This window comes from Nematostella vectensis, chromosome 3 (assembly GCF_932526225.1).
Source record: "Nematostella vectensis chromosome 3, jaNemVect1.1, whole genome shotgun sequence".
NCBI classification, from domain to species: domain Eukaryota; kingdom Metazoa; phylum Cnidaria; class Anthozoa; order Actiniaria; family Edwardsiidae; genus Nematostella; species Nematostella vectensis.
The window spans coordinates 7,385,919-7,403,817 of record NC_064036.1 but is presented as its reverse complement, the minus strand read 5'-3'; the positions used below and the strand labels follow the sequence as shown (position 1 = coordinate 7,403,817).

At 38.2% G+C, this 17,899-nt stretch overlaps 1 protein-coding gene across 1 annotated transcript; it reads right to left on the bottom strand.

Moving 5' to 3' along the window:
• Positions 1-119: 119 nt before the first annotated feature.
• Positions 120-17,638, bottom strand: LOC5513665 (disintegrin and metalloproteinase domain-containing protein 10). The gene is made up of 14 exons (XM_001633825.3): positions 17,379-17,638; positions 17,151-17,292; positions 13,898-14,007; positions 12,146-12,498; positions 11,517-11,649; positions 10,850-11,068; positions 10,214-10,374; positions 9,733-9,916; positions 8,638-8,797; positions 7,968-8,075; positions 7,588-7,672; positions 3,470-3,604; positions 2,669-2,882; positions 120-2,178 (listed from the first exon to the last, which is right to left on the bottom strand). Exons 1-14 carry the CDS (start codon positions 17,446-17,448, stop codon positions 1,940-1,942), a joined length of 2,313 nt encoding a protein of 770 aa, XP_001633875.3. The 5' UTR covers positions 17,449-17,638; the 3' UTR covers positions 120-1,939.
• Between the last annotated feature and the right edge of the window lie 261 nt (positions 17,639-17,899).

Here is a 17,899-nt window from a genome sequence, read left to right as displayed (position 1 = left end):
AGGTCTATAAAAAAAGGTTTACAGGAAAGGAAACACCTAAACAGCGTGATGGTTATCCACACTTTCAGTTGACTTTCTGAAGCCGTAAGTAATAGGGGAAAAACAGACCCCACGCAGCGTTAAGAAAGTGCATTTTATTTTCAGCAGTTTTATACAAAATTCACAACCGTAAATGAGACGTTATTCGCTCATCTTTTTACATTCTCTTATTTGGAGTATTATGAATCCTTACACGTTAAAAATAATTCCGAAAATACCGGGGTAGAAATGGAAAGAGAGAAGTGCGAAAGGCCTGGTAGCATAGGTAACCTCGCTACCCCCCCCCCCCCCCCCCCCGTACCCTTTCTTAGCAGTTTTCATGGATAGTCTGAAGTCAATCGTAAAAAATAAGCTTCGTACTTTGGAGAACATCCACCCAAAATCAGTTTTACTTGCGACTACACTGTGTATTTGACAAAAAGTGCAGCATCAAGTAATTGAACTTGTTCTATACACCATAACTATTATGCCGTCCTCGACACAAACTATACGGCTAATGTGTGAGACTTGGTACAGGTCTGTTTGATAAAAAGCCCTCACCCCCTTTCCTCCCCCTCCCCCTTCTACCAACATACCAAATTCGGAATGTCTCAGTTACTTATAAAATGCGAGAATCAGTCAGCGCCGTAGCCAGCATGAGGCAAGTGAGGGACTCGCCTCGGTAAAAAAATTTGGTGTTGTGTTTCACAATTGAAAAGGATGAGATAAAAAAACTGCCTTTGTTGGATTAATTATTCAGTGGCTAGGTTTGTCTCGGTAAAATTTTGATTCTGGCTACAGGACTGTTTTATTTAGTCCTAAGCGAAAATAATCAAAATTGCAATGTCAGAATCAACAAATCTTCAAATATATTTTCAATCAAAAAATAAATTAGGTTAATTATTGTGGTGAAGCCTTCATGCGCCAACCGTCGCATATCTCCATCGGCATGTTAGGGCCACTCCATGTCCGAGACAATCCGTAACCCGGACGAGCCTGGGGCTACAAATACGTTTAAGCGAGGCTAGTAAAGACTGCGTTGCACACGTGACTGTTATCCTCGCTTTAGCGTTGCTTGCCCCAGGCCCAACCACCTAATTACCATTTGCGAGACGTTTACAGCAGATGCTTAATAGACCGCGTGATACCACTAGCCTGACAACGCGTTCTGGCGTGTGCTTCTGCCTTGGATATCCCATTGGTGGTTGCGCATAACGCCTTGCTGTGCGTGACAATGCGTGACACCACTGGCGTGACACCGCGTTTAGGCGTTTCCAATGCCATGGGTATCACATTGATGGTCGAGCATAACGCCTTGCTATGCGTGACACCACTGGCGTGACAGCGGATCCAAGCGTGCGCTACTGCCGTGGGTATCACATTGATGGTCGAGCATAACGCCTTGCTATGCGTGACACCACTGGCGTGACACGGCGTTTAGGCGTGTACTACTGCCGAGGGTATACCATTGATGGTTGACGCACAAGGCCTCGCTATGTGATCATCTTACATTAGTTTATATACATGGATGGTAGTCTATTACCATCAAAAGCGTATGCGTAAAATGGTACGAACCATTCAAAACCCCGACCCTTGTGCTCTAATCTTTAGATAGAAATGAACTTGTTTTAGATTACCCCAGCCATTCCACAGATTAACGGGAAAACAATAGCGCGTATGGTAACGAAATATGATGAATCATAAAGTGAATACAGAGGGCTTAATTGCGGATCTAAAACAGTAACGCAAATTCCTAAAAAAATAATATAATTTGAAAACTAAAGGCCTTTAACCCTTACCTATACGAATGGCTGGGACACTACACTATGCTACCTACTTTAACCCTCAATATGATGATCACGGGGTTCACAAGCTGTGCACGCCTAATCTACGATATAAAAGTACTGAGGAGTTGGAGGCTCTATCGGCCGACCCTGCCTCCTTGCCTCATCTCCATGCCCTGTCCGGGGTAGGGTGGGGGCGGTTCCCGGTAGGAGGGGCCAGGGTACCCCTCGTCAGGTTGGAGGCGTGCCTGCTGGCGTGCACGGGACGGGTTCCCTTGACCATGCTGCTGCTGGGAGCGGCGTAGGGTCAGCTGACGGGCCGGCTTGAGGTTGGGGTTACTGCTAGGTGTGTGCACGCTACATAGCTTGATGAAAACTGGGCGAACAAGAAGACAAGATCGTATTAGATTAGCCTGATAGAAGGCCAATTACGGCGCCATTTTATGCTACCGCGCAATACCGACTCATTCAAGAATCCATTTTCATCGGCTAATTCAATCAAATGACTGAGATGCTTTCAATAAAATATTGATAAGGTATTAATCATCAATCGTGGGTGGTTATTTTGACGTTTTCTTGCAAATAATCGATGTATTTTTAGTTGTAAACAACAATAAAGGAGAGGTTGATCGACATTCTTTAAGTGTTGCATTCGCTGATAGGTACCCAACGATGGCGTCGCCGACATAACCCTGGGTACCAGTGCCCCCATTGGCATTGGCATTAGATTCAAATGCGTTTTTTAGTAGCACGGCAAACTATTCAGTAGTGCTACTTAACAAAACAGTCACGCCAAAGTGGCGCGCGTTGTACTGTAGAAGAACAAAGAAATTGGTTCACAAAATTATTATGATCGAGACACATACCAGCCATGAATATAATAAGGCCGACTCCGATGAGAACCACAGCCCACCAGTAAACCTTGATCCACTCGATATAACTCATGATAGCTTCCTTGCTGAAGAAGATCTTGCGCAGTCGGTTCAGTGGTCCATCCGCGTCCACCTTGCGGCACTTGAGGAATACATCACAGTAGCCGTTGAAGTTGTCACACGGGGAGCCAGCATGTAGTGTCATTGTCTATGGAACAAAAATTAATCAGACTTCCACCGTGACCTTCTAAGCACAAAAAAATCCCAGGATGAGGAAATCAGTTGAAGGTGAAAAAAAAACCTTAAAAGGATGCTGACTTGTGTTACAGATATGATCAGGGTCTTTTTTAGCCATCTGAGAATTTGCATTGAATACAGCTCATGGATGATACGTCGCTTGAAGTTAGTATAGGCTAGTATTTTGTTTTCTTTGTTTTTGGAAAAGTGGACAAACCTAAGGCCAATTACAAACATTGTATTATCCATGAGCCGTATTTAATGCAAATACAAGCAAATGAAGATGGAACGATCGACTTTATGCATTTGCAATGAATACGACTCATGGATAATACGACTCATGGATAATACGACTCATGGATAATACGACTCATGGATAATACGACTCATGGATAATACGACTCATGGATAATACGACTCATGGATAATACGACGTTTTAATTAAGTCTGTCTTTCTTTGTATATCCTTTCATTTTATCATTCTTTTTTATGGGGGGGGTAATCATTTCTTGTATTTTATCTTATTTTTTTGTATTTTAGCAGCCCTGCGACACATACTGTCATCTCTGCAATATCAGAAGTAGACTTGCACTCCCCATCGCCGACATCACAGCAAAGGTCACACTGCTTGGGCTCGGCGGTGCACTGACACTCCTTGTAACCATACTTCATGCATATGGAGCCCTGACAAGTCTGGTACAAGAAACAGAAATATTACAAACACACTTATCAACAAAAATATGGTCAAAAGGACGAAGACGCATAGTAATTACTTTCATCATCATATCAACAATAAAAAAAATCAATATTGTTATCAATGTCAACATTGTTATCATCATCATATCAACAATAAAAAGAAGGCTTATATTGGCTGGTCACTGCTTGCGTGCAAAAATTGAGCAGTCTTGTATCTCAGTCATCCAATCTGATAGTTGGCGGAGATGCAAATTGTGCGCTATCCCAGCTAGATAGATTTGGGTCAGACTGGGAAAAGTACAAACAAAACAAAAAAAGTGTTATCAAAGCAATCAGATCTTTACATATGTCCACTTCATTAGAAGACTCCTTTCGACATTTACATCCCGATGAAGCAACGTATACTTGGAGAAACAAATCATTTACACGGCGAAGTCGCATTGACTACTGGCAAATATCAGAATCACTTTTAAATGAGGTTTGAGAGTGTAAAGTTATTGATGCCGCATCTCCGAATCATTCTGCTATTTGTTTGAGTCTCGGAAGGGACCCCCCGCAAAGAAACGAGACCCTGGATTTTGGAAGTTTAACAACGCGTTGTTAAAAGATGAATCCTTTGTTGAAAAGATGCGAGAAAAGATCCCGTTTTTTAAGCAAAAATACACCGAACTTCACTATGATAAAGGACTACAGAGGGAAATGTTGAAAATGGAAATAAGATCTTTATGTATACAGTACAGCAAACGCAAAAGGAAAGACTGCAGAAACAAAGAGTTAGATCTCATAAGAAACGTAAATAGTTTACAAAGAATAGCTGAACAAGCTCCAACACAAGAAAACACCTCTAAATATTATGCTCAGAAACAAAAATTAGATAATATCTTAGAAGAGAAAACAAGAGGATGTATCATACGCAGTAAAAGTCGTTGGTATGAAGAGGTGGAAAAAACTCGAAATATTTTTTAAATTTAGAAAAGAAAAACTACACTAGTAAATGGATACAAACAATAGAATTGAACGATGGCACAATTGTTTCTGAGGAAAAGGAAATTTTAGAAGCGAAATTAAACTTTTTCTGTACAAATCGTCCCTAGACAAGTCCAACTTGCCAGACGATTTGGATATCTTTCACACCAATGAGAATTTAAGAAAACTAGAGAGACTACAGGGCGAGAGCGGTCTACTTTCTCCGGATGAATGTCTTGAAGTTTTGAAAAACACCCAAAATAATAAAACACCTGGGTCTGATGGCTTGTCGTATGAATGTTACCGATTTTTTTGGGATCAAATTAATTCTCCCCTTGTGGAAAGTTTTAATCATGCATTTCGAACCGGCAAAATGTCCGTCGAACAGAGAAGAGGCGTCATATCTCTCATTCCAAAGAAAGATAAGAACAAGAAAAAATTAGAGAATTGGCGACCGGTAACACTACTAAACACCGATTATAAAATAGCGACCGCTGCTATAGCACAAAGAATAAAAAAGGTGCTCCCTGCTATTATTCGACCAAACCAAACGGGTAATATTGAAGGCAGATTTATTGGCGAAAATATTAATTAATGATATCCTTTATTATACTAATCAACAAAAGCTTTCAGGAATTGCGCTTTTTATCGATTTTAAAAAAGCATTCGATAGCGTCGAGTGGTAATTTTTGCGCAAAGCTTTAGAGGCGATGAACTTTGGCCCAACCAGACATCAAGTTGTATTATAAATAACGGGATTGCGTCCGAGTTTTTTTCTGTACAAAGGGGTGTCAGACAAGGTTGCCCGCTATCAGGAATTCTTTTTGCAGTAGCCATCGAGCTACTTGTTTGCGCAATACAGCACGACCCTAATATTAAAGAAATTAATGTCAACAAAAATGAGATTAAATATTCTATATACGCAGACGATTTGACTGTCTTTTTAAAAGACGCATGCTCCGGCGAGAAATTATTCGAACTGTTGAATAAGTTTAAACGTGTGTCCGGTTTAGAGATTAATAAATCCAAAACTGACGCACTATGGCTTGGTCGCGATAAAGAGAAGCGCGAGACTCCATTGGGTGTGAATTGGCCTAAGCATCCGATTAAAGCTCTTGGTTGCGCTTTCTCGTACGACAATGAAATGAACGACAAGTTTAATTTTGAAGACAAAGCGGAAAGTCTACAAAAGCTGCTGCATACTTGGAAGGGTAGAAATCTCACCTTACTCGGAAGGATAAATATTGTTAAAACTCTGGATTTGTCAAAACTTGTTTACTCAATTACCTCACAAGTGTCACCGCCCGGGTTTGGTAAGAAAATAGATAGCATCATTTTTGACTTTGTTTGGAATGGTAAAACCCACAAGATAAAGCGATCTACACTAATCGGAGAGAAAAAACACGGCGGCCTGAACATGATTGATTTCAATACTTTTGAAAGGTCTTTGAAACTATCATGGGCCAAACGTTTTTTAAGTGATTCTATCGCACCATGGAAAATTATTCCTCTTCATTATCTGCAGAAATTCGGGGGGACTTTTTCATGCTCTTTTGTAACTATGATGTCTCACTTTTAAGCACAGAATGTCATAAAGTCATTCCCACTTTCTATACCGTCTTTTTTAAATACTGGGCAAATATAGCAGATATAGCGGAAGAACAGTTTGGCCCATCCCGAAGATGGTATAATGACATAATATGGAATAATAAAAATATTAAGATAGGAGGCAAAACTGTGTACTATAGGAAATGGCATCAGGCAGGCATAACATATATTTACGATCTCTATTCTGCTAGAGGAGAAATGATTCCTATCTCAGATTTTCAAACGTCCCACGATTTAGATTGCAATTTTCTTACAATCATGGGAGCGTATAATGCTGTTTCCCATTACGTCAACAAAGCAGCGATGACAGATGACGAGCAACCAATGGATGAGGTTAAAGCTTTTAACCAAAAGGCACTCCTGGAACTAGGTAACTTAACATGCGCCGCACACCGAAAATTACTTGTGACAGCAGCTTTCGCCGCCCCAACCGCTGAAAAACGAATATTAGACTCTGGAGTCCCTTTGACCGAATTAGAAGATGTTTATGCTTTACCATTTAAAGTCACATCTGAAACCTTTCTAAATGCGTTTCAGTACAAGATAGTGCACAATATTTTACCCTATAATTCTCTTTTATTCAAAATGAATCTTTCTGAATCGCCAAACTGCCAGTTCTGCAATGAACTGCACAATCTAGAACATATCTTTGCCAAATGCCAAACGGCTATTGAATTTTGGTCTCATTTCTTGAAATGGTTCAGGGATAAGTCTAGTTTGGAGATTCTTCCTTCACCTAGAGAAATTTTGTATGGGTATAAGCCAAAAGAAAAAAGGTTTATAGGAGTAAATCACGCAATAATCATTGCAAAATATAGAATTTTTAGAAATTTCTCAAACAAATTGGCTCCTTTTGACGCTTTTCTTTCCCTTTTTAATGACAAGTTAAATATTGAGAGCGGTTTAGCTAGGGAAAATCACAAAGAGAAGCAGTTCAACGAAAAGTGGAAAATGTTTTTGAAATAGTTTTTTTTCCCTCAAGCAGCATGTCTGCCTCCTCCTTCGCGTGTTTGTGTGTAGTGTGATGTGTATAGGTATTCGTAAATTCCCGTGTACTTGTAATGTAAAAGAAAAGTAAATGTAAAAAAAGAAAAAGAATAAGAAATACAAAAAAAAGGAATAATGTAACAAGTATAATGTAAAAAAAAAATGTAAAAAAGAGAGATGTAAAAAAAAATAAAAAATCTTGTACAAGGAACAATAAATATGTATTAAAAAATTGAATAAATCTTAAGGGACCCCGGCCAACTTCCCATGGTGAAAACTACCATGCCCTGATATGATCTCTAGGGATTCATCGACAGGATGGGACAGTAAATGTGGAGAGACATTGTGCAGGCTTTCTCAGCTAACGATAAAAATGATAATGATAAAGCAGTAAAGTTTATCATGACATCAGCCCTTACCCCATTTATGCACAGCTTGCGTCCATCCTCACAAATTGTATGATGTGGCTTTGGTTCTCCAAGAGGGCAGGTTGCATTAATACCACTTTGAACAGTCAAGGAAAAATGTGTGCTAGATATCAAGATAAACACCAAAAAGTGCATCCTCAAATCACATGCTTCTCACAGCATAACGACTGTACATAGACTCAGCAAAAAAGTGATCTTCTAGACAAGCATAATAAGGACTTATCTTAACAAAAACAAACAAAAAACATATACTGTTAAAAATGGAAAAGAGCCCCCAACTTTCTATAAAGCCTCCCATCTTCGAGTTGAAAAAACAAATAAGCCACAAATAAGTATTTATATATTTGGGGTTCATGTTCTGACAAGGATACTTGCAAAATGACTGGTTTCTGCACTCAGTCTCATTCTGACATAAGAAGGTGGAGTTTCCAGGATAGGGGCTACACGTATCCCCATTACAGCACAACCCCTGACTGGGACTGCAAACAAAAACCACAAGCACATATGAACACAATTATGTTTACTGTACATTAGACATAAAACTTGGTAGCAAGGGAAAAGCCTACAAGGAACTGCAGGGCTGCTAATTTAAGCTCTCAGAATATGTGGAAAATCGTACAGACAGGAATATAGGTTTACTGAGAAATCATGTGACTTTTTGGCTCTCACACCAAAATGAAAAAAAAATTTGATTAAATAACCCAATTCTTACATGAGAATTTTTCTGCCTACCGTATCAGCCCTTAATGAGTTGTTTTTTGTTATTTTCGTTGGTGATGATGATCATGGTGACAAGCATTATTAAAAAAAGGTAGTAGTTAAGATAGCAGTAAGCATGATGATAATGAGGTGATGATGATAATGATGATAATTATGATGATAAATATGGAAGCGATATTCAATATTGTGACAATGCTGTTGATGCATGCATGTACAAAGGGAGTGTGCACACTCTTTGGTCACATTTAACTGTGCACCTCCTCCCCTCAGAAGGTCCTGGGTACAGGCCTGTGATGGGTGAAGAAAGACCCAGCAATTTACCTGCACGTGGCGCCATTTTTGTAGGTGCAGCCAGTCTTTGCTTGCACATTACTCCCTAAACAGCACTTGTCAGCGGTACATGAAGCGTCATCCTGATAACCACAGTCACAAGATTCTCCTTCCTCCACCACACGGTTACCGCAAATGGCTTCCTGTGAATCTGGAAGGGAAGGAACAGAAAAGAAGGATGAGGGCAAACAAGAAAGCATTTTATCCCAAACTTTAAAACCATCTGCATACTCATGCACTTTTATTTAACCCTGATAGACACTGACATCTATAAAATGTTCACGTATCAAATTAATGCAAATTTTTAGACAACTTGTGTCAAAACTTGTGAAATTAACACAAATTTGAGCATAACTTATTCAGATAATCTAAATTAACGCAGATCAAAAAAGATGCCAGAATTCACTTCCCAATTTGCAGCCTGGAAATACATTTGATGATGCCGAAAGTGAGGACGGGCCAGGCGAAGCAGACAATAAAACACTATATGTAAAGCTTCTTATTAATAAATAGTATTAAAAGTCGATGAATTTTGTTTTTGATCCTTTATAACCTTTAATAAATTAACGTTTAACTTAATGAAGATATTTCAAATTAACACCTAACTTAATTGAGGTATATTTACGTTAATGTGGATTGTTCAAATTTGTGTTAATTAAGTGGAGCATTAATTTCCTAAAAGGTATATTCTGTAAAGTATGAAGTGAAATGAAGTGTGTTTATTGTATTGCAAGAATAATTCCAAGCCTTTGTCTACAGAAATTGTTGTTATTGTCTTTTTGTATTTGTATCTACAATCCACAACAAAGATAAGTGGGACACTACGCATACGAACAACCTCCAACCCTCTTCCCCCGATTAATATTGGTTAGAGGCGGTTTTTCAGCTCAAAACACAAGCAGTTGCAAGGTGATCATTTGCCCTCCAACATTGAGGAAGGGGGAGGGAAAGTGTTTCATTAGTTTTGTAACAGATTGTAGGTCTACACTATGAAATATCCTCTTTTACTGTTTGAGCTGAAAACAGCTCAAAGGTATCAGACCGAGTGCATTTTACTCTGACATTGCTGTTTGCGTTGCCTATTACCTTTGAAGCAGCATTTTTCCTGGTCACAAATGCCTTTAGCTTGGAGGACTAGGTACATCTTGTCTCTGCTGCATGTCGAGAACTTCCTGTTGTTTGATTTTTCTCCTGAAGTGGCACGTGGAAACATGATGTAGTTTCCATCTGAGTCACCTGGACTGCAAGCTGAAGTTATTTCAGGGTCATGCTGGTTATCAAAGAAACAGAGGGTTAATATAAACATGGACATGTTATCTATTTAGACACTATCCCTGAATGGATACCAACATAAAATACAGTATGGGGGATATTGGGATATCATGGGATATTCCATTTATTCATTTATACTGTTGAATTTTTTTTCTTTCAACTTGTAGCTATGTTGCTAGAGATACATATCTTGTTTATAAATGAATTCTTAAGACTAAAATATGGGTTGTTTTTACATAATTTGCGCAAATTATATAATAAAAATATATCCTTTTCAAAAAGGTGATAAACTTACAGGGGAACCAAAGTTATGTCCAGCTTCATGGGCAAAGGTGATTTCTGACACTTTCTGGGGTACATCTTTGCCATAATTGATGAATGTCACAACCCCAGTGTTCAGAATTTTGTGGCCATCTGTGAATGATTTCCAGTTTTCACAAATACCACCTGATGACCCTGAAATTTCCATTAATAGACACCAAAAATATTGTACCAGGAATTTAAAAGACTACAGCATTGGTTTTGGTGTCTTTAAAAAGATAAATACTGTATATCAGTAATCATTAGTGGTGTTTCCATAAAATCATGCTTATTGAAAGTTGCTAAATTGATTTGTAATTCTCTTTTTCACAAAGGCTATTTTTCTGGATGATTTCAACCAAGCATTTCTGTATGGTTTCTTAAACTGAAAAAGTAATTTGGAATGTGCAAGCAAAAGCTGATTAAATCTCAACTTATCCAAAGCTACATACCGTACTGTACCCTAAAACTGTTTAAAATCAGAGACATTATATTGGTAGTGTACATAATTTTTGGCAGTGGGTTGTTTAAAAAAAACACACAACATAAGATATCCCTGTGAATTGCCATTAGGTCAGGCCAAGCACACTGTTGTCAAAGATTGAACAAATTGTCCTGTATTTCCCCATACCAGTTGTAGTATCTCCAACCCAAGCCAGGCCGAGTACGCCATCGTCAAAATCTCTGTATGTGAAGATGTATGACAAGCAGTATCCTTCGTTCTTTTTCTGTTGGGAGTTGAGCTCAAGAAGCTTTGCTACACCAATGTTGGCATTTCTAAATGGATTATCTTGATTTGATGCTTCACTCGAACCATTCACAAGAAAGCGTTGGATCACAAACGTGATCACTGAAAACAAATGAGAAGAATATGTTTGTCAGAAAGGTGCAGTTATCCCCAGTAATCGATCAACAGTACAGGGAGGCAGAAGTTATAAATAAGGGCAGAATGAATGGAATTACAGGATACATGGTGCCACACTCAGGAGTGTAGTGAGGGGATGGCATGGGTTGTTTACCCCCTCCCCCTTAAAAGTCAAAAATTTGTATTTTCTTATCAAAGAATCACCAAGAAAATTGCAAAATGTGTGCTGTTTCTGAGGCCATATAGAAATGCTTATTAACCAACATGAGTGCATTTAGCACTGCAAACATTAATGAAAAAGATAAAAATACTCTAACACTAGGAAGGGCTTTTGACTAAAAGAACATATGACTATTTTTTTTAATATAGTTACTTGGATCATAACTGTTGAATAAATAATCATAATGAATGTAAACAGATGTAGGCATCTTACAATCAGCATTGCCATCTCCATCGAAGTCTGTCCCTTGGTAGATGGCCTTGATAGCGCGAACATGATCTGTCATTTGAAGGATGGCTCTCTCCTTGCTATTCTGTGCAACATGCTCTGTGTACAAGTGGTCAGCCTGGGGAAGGGAGTTGATAATGTTATTGGTGATTGTGAGAGTTTACTTGAAGTACCATAACGGCTCTTCAACCTCTTCCCTTCTTGCTTGGGTTAATCATTAAAAGGTCAAAATGTCATTGCTTACAAAGAGAAGCAAAATATGCACTAATTCATAATGTAGATAGCATAAATAACGTAAATAGGCTCCAAAAAACTGGAAAAAAGCCCCCTTCTCTTTTAATCCCACACCCTTCTACAAGGCAAAAGGAAATACCCCCCAGGGCTGTTGTGTTTTTGCTATATAAAGATGTTTTGCAACAAATGGAGTTCAATGTATAAAGCACATTAAAGAATGTCAATCAACCACTCCTTAGTTATTAATTACAACTGAAAATAATGCAGCTCATTTGCAAGAAAACTTCAAAATAGCCATCTATGATATAAGTCAGATACATGATTGGCCTTCTCTAACAAAAGCCTACTGTGAGATGGAGAATGTACACCACTGTACATACCTGCATGTAAAGTCTGCAAGTTTTTTTGGTTTGATCAATACCACTGGCAGCTCTTCTGTATCGATGCAAAACAGGCTCAAATTTACTGTGATCGCCCTCTAAGTCAGCATCTGGCATTGCAGATCTCTGAACCTTTTGCATCCACTCCTGTATCTTATCGCTCAAGCCACACCCCCTACCATAGGGATAGGGGTACTCAACAGCCTGGGTGTGGTAGATGACAGAGTGAAAGGGCTGTTTCTCCTTGAAATACTTGCTAGAATGCTCGACATGGTATTCATCATCCCCTATGTGAATCTTGCCTTCAAACACTCCGTCTAAAATGAATCCATGGACAAGGGATTTCTTGTGACCTGGATATCAGGAAAATGGAAATGGAATAATCAAGATCAGAAGTTAAGATTCTGTACATGTACATATCATGCAGACAATTAAAGAATGTTGATCAACCAATCCTTTGTTATTGTTTATAGCAAACTTAACAGTTTATTCGCAAGGAAACTTCAAAATAATAATCTAAGAATAAAATCCAATATGTTATTGACGATATTTGATTGAAAATATCTTGGCTACTCGCTTGAATTGGAAATGGATTCTTTGAATCACTCAGCGTTGAGCAGGAGCATAAAATGGGGGTGTGGTTGGCCTTCTTTAGGTTGACATCAAGGTGACAATTAAGGTGACGATGTGACACTCAAGGTGACAATTAAGGTGATGATGTGACACTCAAGGTGACAATTAAGGTGACAATGTGACAGTCAAGGGGACAATGTGACACTCAAGGTGACAATGTGACAATCAAGGTGACAATGTGACAATCAAGGTGACAATGTGACAATCAAGGTGACAATGTGACAAGGCGACAATGTGGTCCCCACTTTAAATCCCTCGTCGCTGTGCTGATGCAAGCACAAGTTGATGGTTGCTTGTTTTTTTTCATCAAAAATACAGCTATGAGCATATTGGGAGAGTTTTCTAGGACATCATGAAGTCTATTGGGGCATAATTGAGTGCTGTGCTGATAGATATTTGCAAGCAAAGGTGGATTCATGGTGATTTTTACTTGTTTGGCTTTGCCTGGATGAGAAAATAATTTTCTAATGAATCACCACAGCTCTCCTAAATGATGTGTTTTCTGAAACCAAATTGATTCCAAAATTGTTTACACTTCTATTCTTGGTCTGTATGATCTGAAATTGATTTGTTTGGCTTCGGGGTGAAAAGACTTATAAAAAAAACATCTGACTTTGGGGAGAGGAGTATTGACTGGCCCTCCCATAGTGAATTTTTCCCTGGATCTCCCAGAATGCTTTGCAATCTGTAATAGCATCCAAGTGGTTTAACAAGCCTTCAAGGGAAGTACATTGTGTTTTGGGTCCATGGAAATGAACCTGGAGGATCAGAATAAAGGCATCGATTTGTGTCTTGAGCTGTGTTTGCTGATTTTTCTTCCTTGTGTGGTATTTTGAGTGTTTTGTTAAAAGGGGTGATTCTGCTTTTCTTTCCTTGTTCGAATATGAAATTTCTCAAAGAACCTGTGGTATTATTTGGCTTGAGAGTAGTTGCTATCACCTTGATTGGATGCATATCTTAAAGACCATTTATCCCTTAGACTGATGCCTGAGTTTCATTATCTTGTTGTGTTTAATTTGCATTTATGATTTTTTTGGGTTGTGGGTACTTTTCAAAGCTGGTACAGGCCAATTGAGGAGTCAATTTCTTAAAATGGGAAAATTTAAAAAAAAAACTTACCTAAAACTTCTCCTGCTACAACCTTTGATGGGTCAAAGTCATTGTAGTTTTCTACAACTAAGTCATCAGCAAAGATTGAAGTATCTCTTCTTAGTCTGAGCTTGAATTTTCTACAAAGATAAAGCAGAATTGATGCTGGTTTCAAAGTCTTCCTAACAATAAAAAGTATAAAGAGTATGCAATCATAAAAATGATGGATACTAAGCTGGTGACTATTTATAAATACCATTTATATCAATATGATGATGGTGACACTCTTTATTTTCCATTATTGCATATACATTCTGAATGACAATGGGTCAGCAGACAATCATTAATTATTTCTATTTTTGCACTTCTAGCCCAAGATCATTCAGGGCCTGACCGTCTGCACAAGTTCTAATGTGTTTATAAGGTACAGGAAGAGCACCCAGGAAGGGCACATTACTATCATTATAATTAAATTTGAGACATACTCCATTTACTCCATTGAAGAGAGCCAAATTTAGGATTGGCTTTTTATGAGAGAAGGAAAACCATAAAACAATAAAATTTGTCCAGCCTCAAGTGTTTTCCAGTTTACTTTTAGTACGATAGCGTAACTGCTTCTAATAGAATAAATACAAAAAGCCCAAATAGTTGTGTTTGTGAACCAGAAGAATGGAGACAATACACCAAAAACTGGAATTCAACTGCCAAATTTTCATCATTAATAAGACTTCTTCAGGGCAGAATGAAGAAGTCTTATTAAAGATGAAAATTTGCCAGAGCCGAATTCCAGTTTTTGGTGTATTGCTTCTATGTATTGCTTTTATGTTCGGAAGATTTTTGGATGTTTCACTTACTCTTAGGGATGGGTTTATATCTACAGATCTGTATAGTAAGCCTACTGATAAGCATCAATATCTTTTTCATACATCCTGTCATCTGTCTGCTTGTAAGAAAGGCATTCCTTTTGGGCAGGCACTACGTATTTGTAGGATATGTTCGGAAGATTTTGGATGTTTCACTTACTCTTAGGGGTGGGTTTATATCTACAGATCTGTATAGTAAGCCTACTGGTAAGCATCAATTTCTTTTTCATACGTCCTGTCATCCGTCTGCTTGTAAAAAAAGGCATTCCTTTTGGGCAGGCACTACGTATTCATAGGATATGTTCGGAAGACTCTTCTTTCGAAAAGAGGGTATTAGAGTTACAAGGTTATTTAGTTGATAGGGGTTATGACAGCAGGTTTGTGGGGAGTGAAGTTGACCGGGTTAGACGTATTCCTAGGGACGACACATTGAAAGACAGGCGTAAAGGTAAGAATGATCCTGTACCTTTTTTAGTCACTTTTCATCCAGCTTTACCTAATTTACCTGGTATTCTTCTCAATTTACAGCCAGTTTTAGAATCTTCTAGTAGATGTAGGGGTGCTATTGGTAGGGTACCTATGGTGGCTTATAGGAAACCTAGGAGTTTAAAGGATATGCTGGTGCACTCCTCTCTTAAAGAGGATAGTACTCAGGTTAGAGGTTGTGGTAAGTGTGGCGGTAAAAGGTGTAGGGTGTGTAACTTTCTTAAGACAGGGCGGGAGTTTCGCAGTACAGTTACTAATAAGAAATATGTCATTAATTTTGACTTGGACTGTAACTCAGATTTTGTTGTTTATCTAATTACTTGCTCTATGTGTAGCAAGCAATACGTAGGGTCTACTATCAATAGTTTTAGGAAGCATTTTAATAATCATAAAAGTAGGGTAAAAAAGCCCTAGATTTCCGGTTAGTGAAAGAGTTAAGGATGACCTTATCTATCAACATTTTCATTGCGACAATCATTTAGGTCTTAATAATGTTATGGTACAACTTCTAGATAAGTGTAACTCTGAGGCTCAGCTTAGGGAAAGGGAAGGCCAGTGGGCTTATCGGCTTAAGTCTATCTACCCGCGGGGTCTTAATAGTGATGATTTTTTTTGTAGTAGGAACCCACGTAGAGATGTGTAAATTCTTTTTAGCCATAGCGCGCGCTATTCTAGAAAATGTGCGTTTTTGTCAGTAGTAATGTTTTTGTGTCTCACGCCACTATTCTGATGTAAATAAGCTTTTAACGATTCACCTTCTTCAGTCTGCCCTGAAGAAGTCTTATTAAAGACGAAAATTTGACAGAGTCGATTTCCAGTTTTTGGTGTATTGTATTCATTGTTCTGGCACGAGATCGCGACAGTTTGGGCTTTTTGATTCTATTTGCTTCTAATAGAAAATACAGTGTTTGACTAATGGTGTCAAAACTTTTTCTTTTTTAAGTTAAAATGGTCTTTTGACACCAACTTAAGCTTAGTTAATTCAAATAGCTTTTTCAAGTTTCTAAGAAATTTTAATTTGATTTTGAGTGATCTGCGAACTCAGTCTCATGGTCCAAGTCGCCATTTTCGCTAGATTTTGTTGAGTGCAGAGCTCGATAAAAATAGCGTCATTTCAAACGAGCGCGCGCTGCTTTGGAATTTTATTTTCAATCACAATTTTTGTCCTTGTTGCCATAGAAAATCACTCCCAAACAGCTCGCCGTTATTGCCTTGTGTATAAAGAACATTTATTTTCAACTTCAAAATGATCAAATGTATTCTAAGGCTCTGCTTTTTCGATATTTACGGAGTTCTGCACTTGACGTGGTCGAGCGGGAATGGCGACTTGGACCAGGTCTGCGGCTTTTATACAGCTGGTGCTTCTTTAAGAAGGCGTGATTGTGTATTTGACAAAACTAAAAATAATTTCACCTTTATCCATTAAAAGGAAAAAATGAATATGTGTTTAGACAGTCCTGTCACAACACTCACTATAAATAGCATTGAGAAATATTTTAAATAAGCTTGACAACCATTTTTGGCCATCTGCGACCCAATACCATTGGCAACATCCATGCAAACAAATATATCATTTTCAATATGTCAATGCAAACAAATAAGAATGAAGAAAGTTAATCAATCAAACTTTATATTAATTGAAAATCAGTCAAGGATAAATTTGAAACATTCTACATGGGTAGAGGATAAAAATCATAATACGAAAAAGAAGAATGAATATTCTCTAGAGGAATGTATTGCATGGCTAGAGTATTCGTTGATTGTTTGTGTGGGACAACAGTAAACTTTGAGTGGTGCTAGGGCCAATGGATTGTTATTCGCATAATGAATACAAACTTTCAATAACACTAACTCCGAATTATTTTTTTAACATCACAAACATGGAAAACTTTCAACTTACCAAGAAAAAGGTTTCAATAACAAGTCCATCTTACCTTTCATGTGCTAAAAAGTTTAGAATTATTGGATTCGAGTTCGGGTCAACCGATCGTCGATGGCGTCCATGTTGTTTCTCCACAGACTGCGAATTGTAGCTAAGGGTATCATACTCTTTTATAAACTCAGATAAACGTCCTCCTAAAATGAAATTAAAATTCAAGAGTTATTCTAATGAAGAACGAACAGATAATCTTCGAGGCAAGCCACAAATTGTTTACACTTACGTTTGCTATTCGCAGCAAAACTCGACGACAATGATGCTGCCAGTGCAACACACAATGTGAGCCTTAACATGCTTCGAAATCCCCCCACAACAACAACGAATCATCCACAGAAACAGCAGAAATGAGCAGGAGTGTACACTATAATATCAATCCGCTATACGGCATAAAAAAAGTCGAGATTATGAGGGTAACAGGAATTAAAAATTTGACGGAAACAAAGGTTGTTATAGCCAAGAGTCTTATATTATTCACACCCATGGCCGCTAGTGCGCATGATCGCTTATTACAATGACGTCATGATATTAGTAACGCCACTACGAATAAGTTACTCATCTAATCATAAAAACTGATCAAACAAATATTATTCAGAGTTTGAATTGGAATCTGAAGACATGCTCTGCTTGAATTACGATTTATCCCAATTTAATTCCAAAAACGCTCAAACTTACAATCACGGCTGCCAAGGATCTCGACGTTTTGAAACTGCATTGTCATGATTGACGTCATGTATATCACCTTCA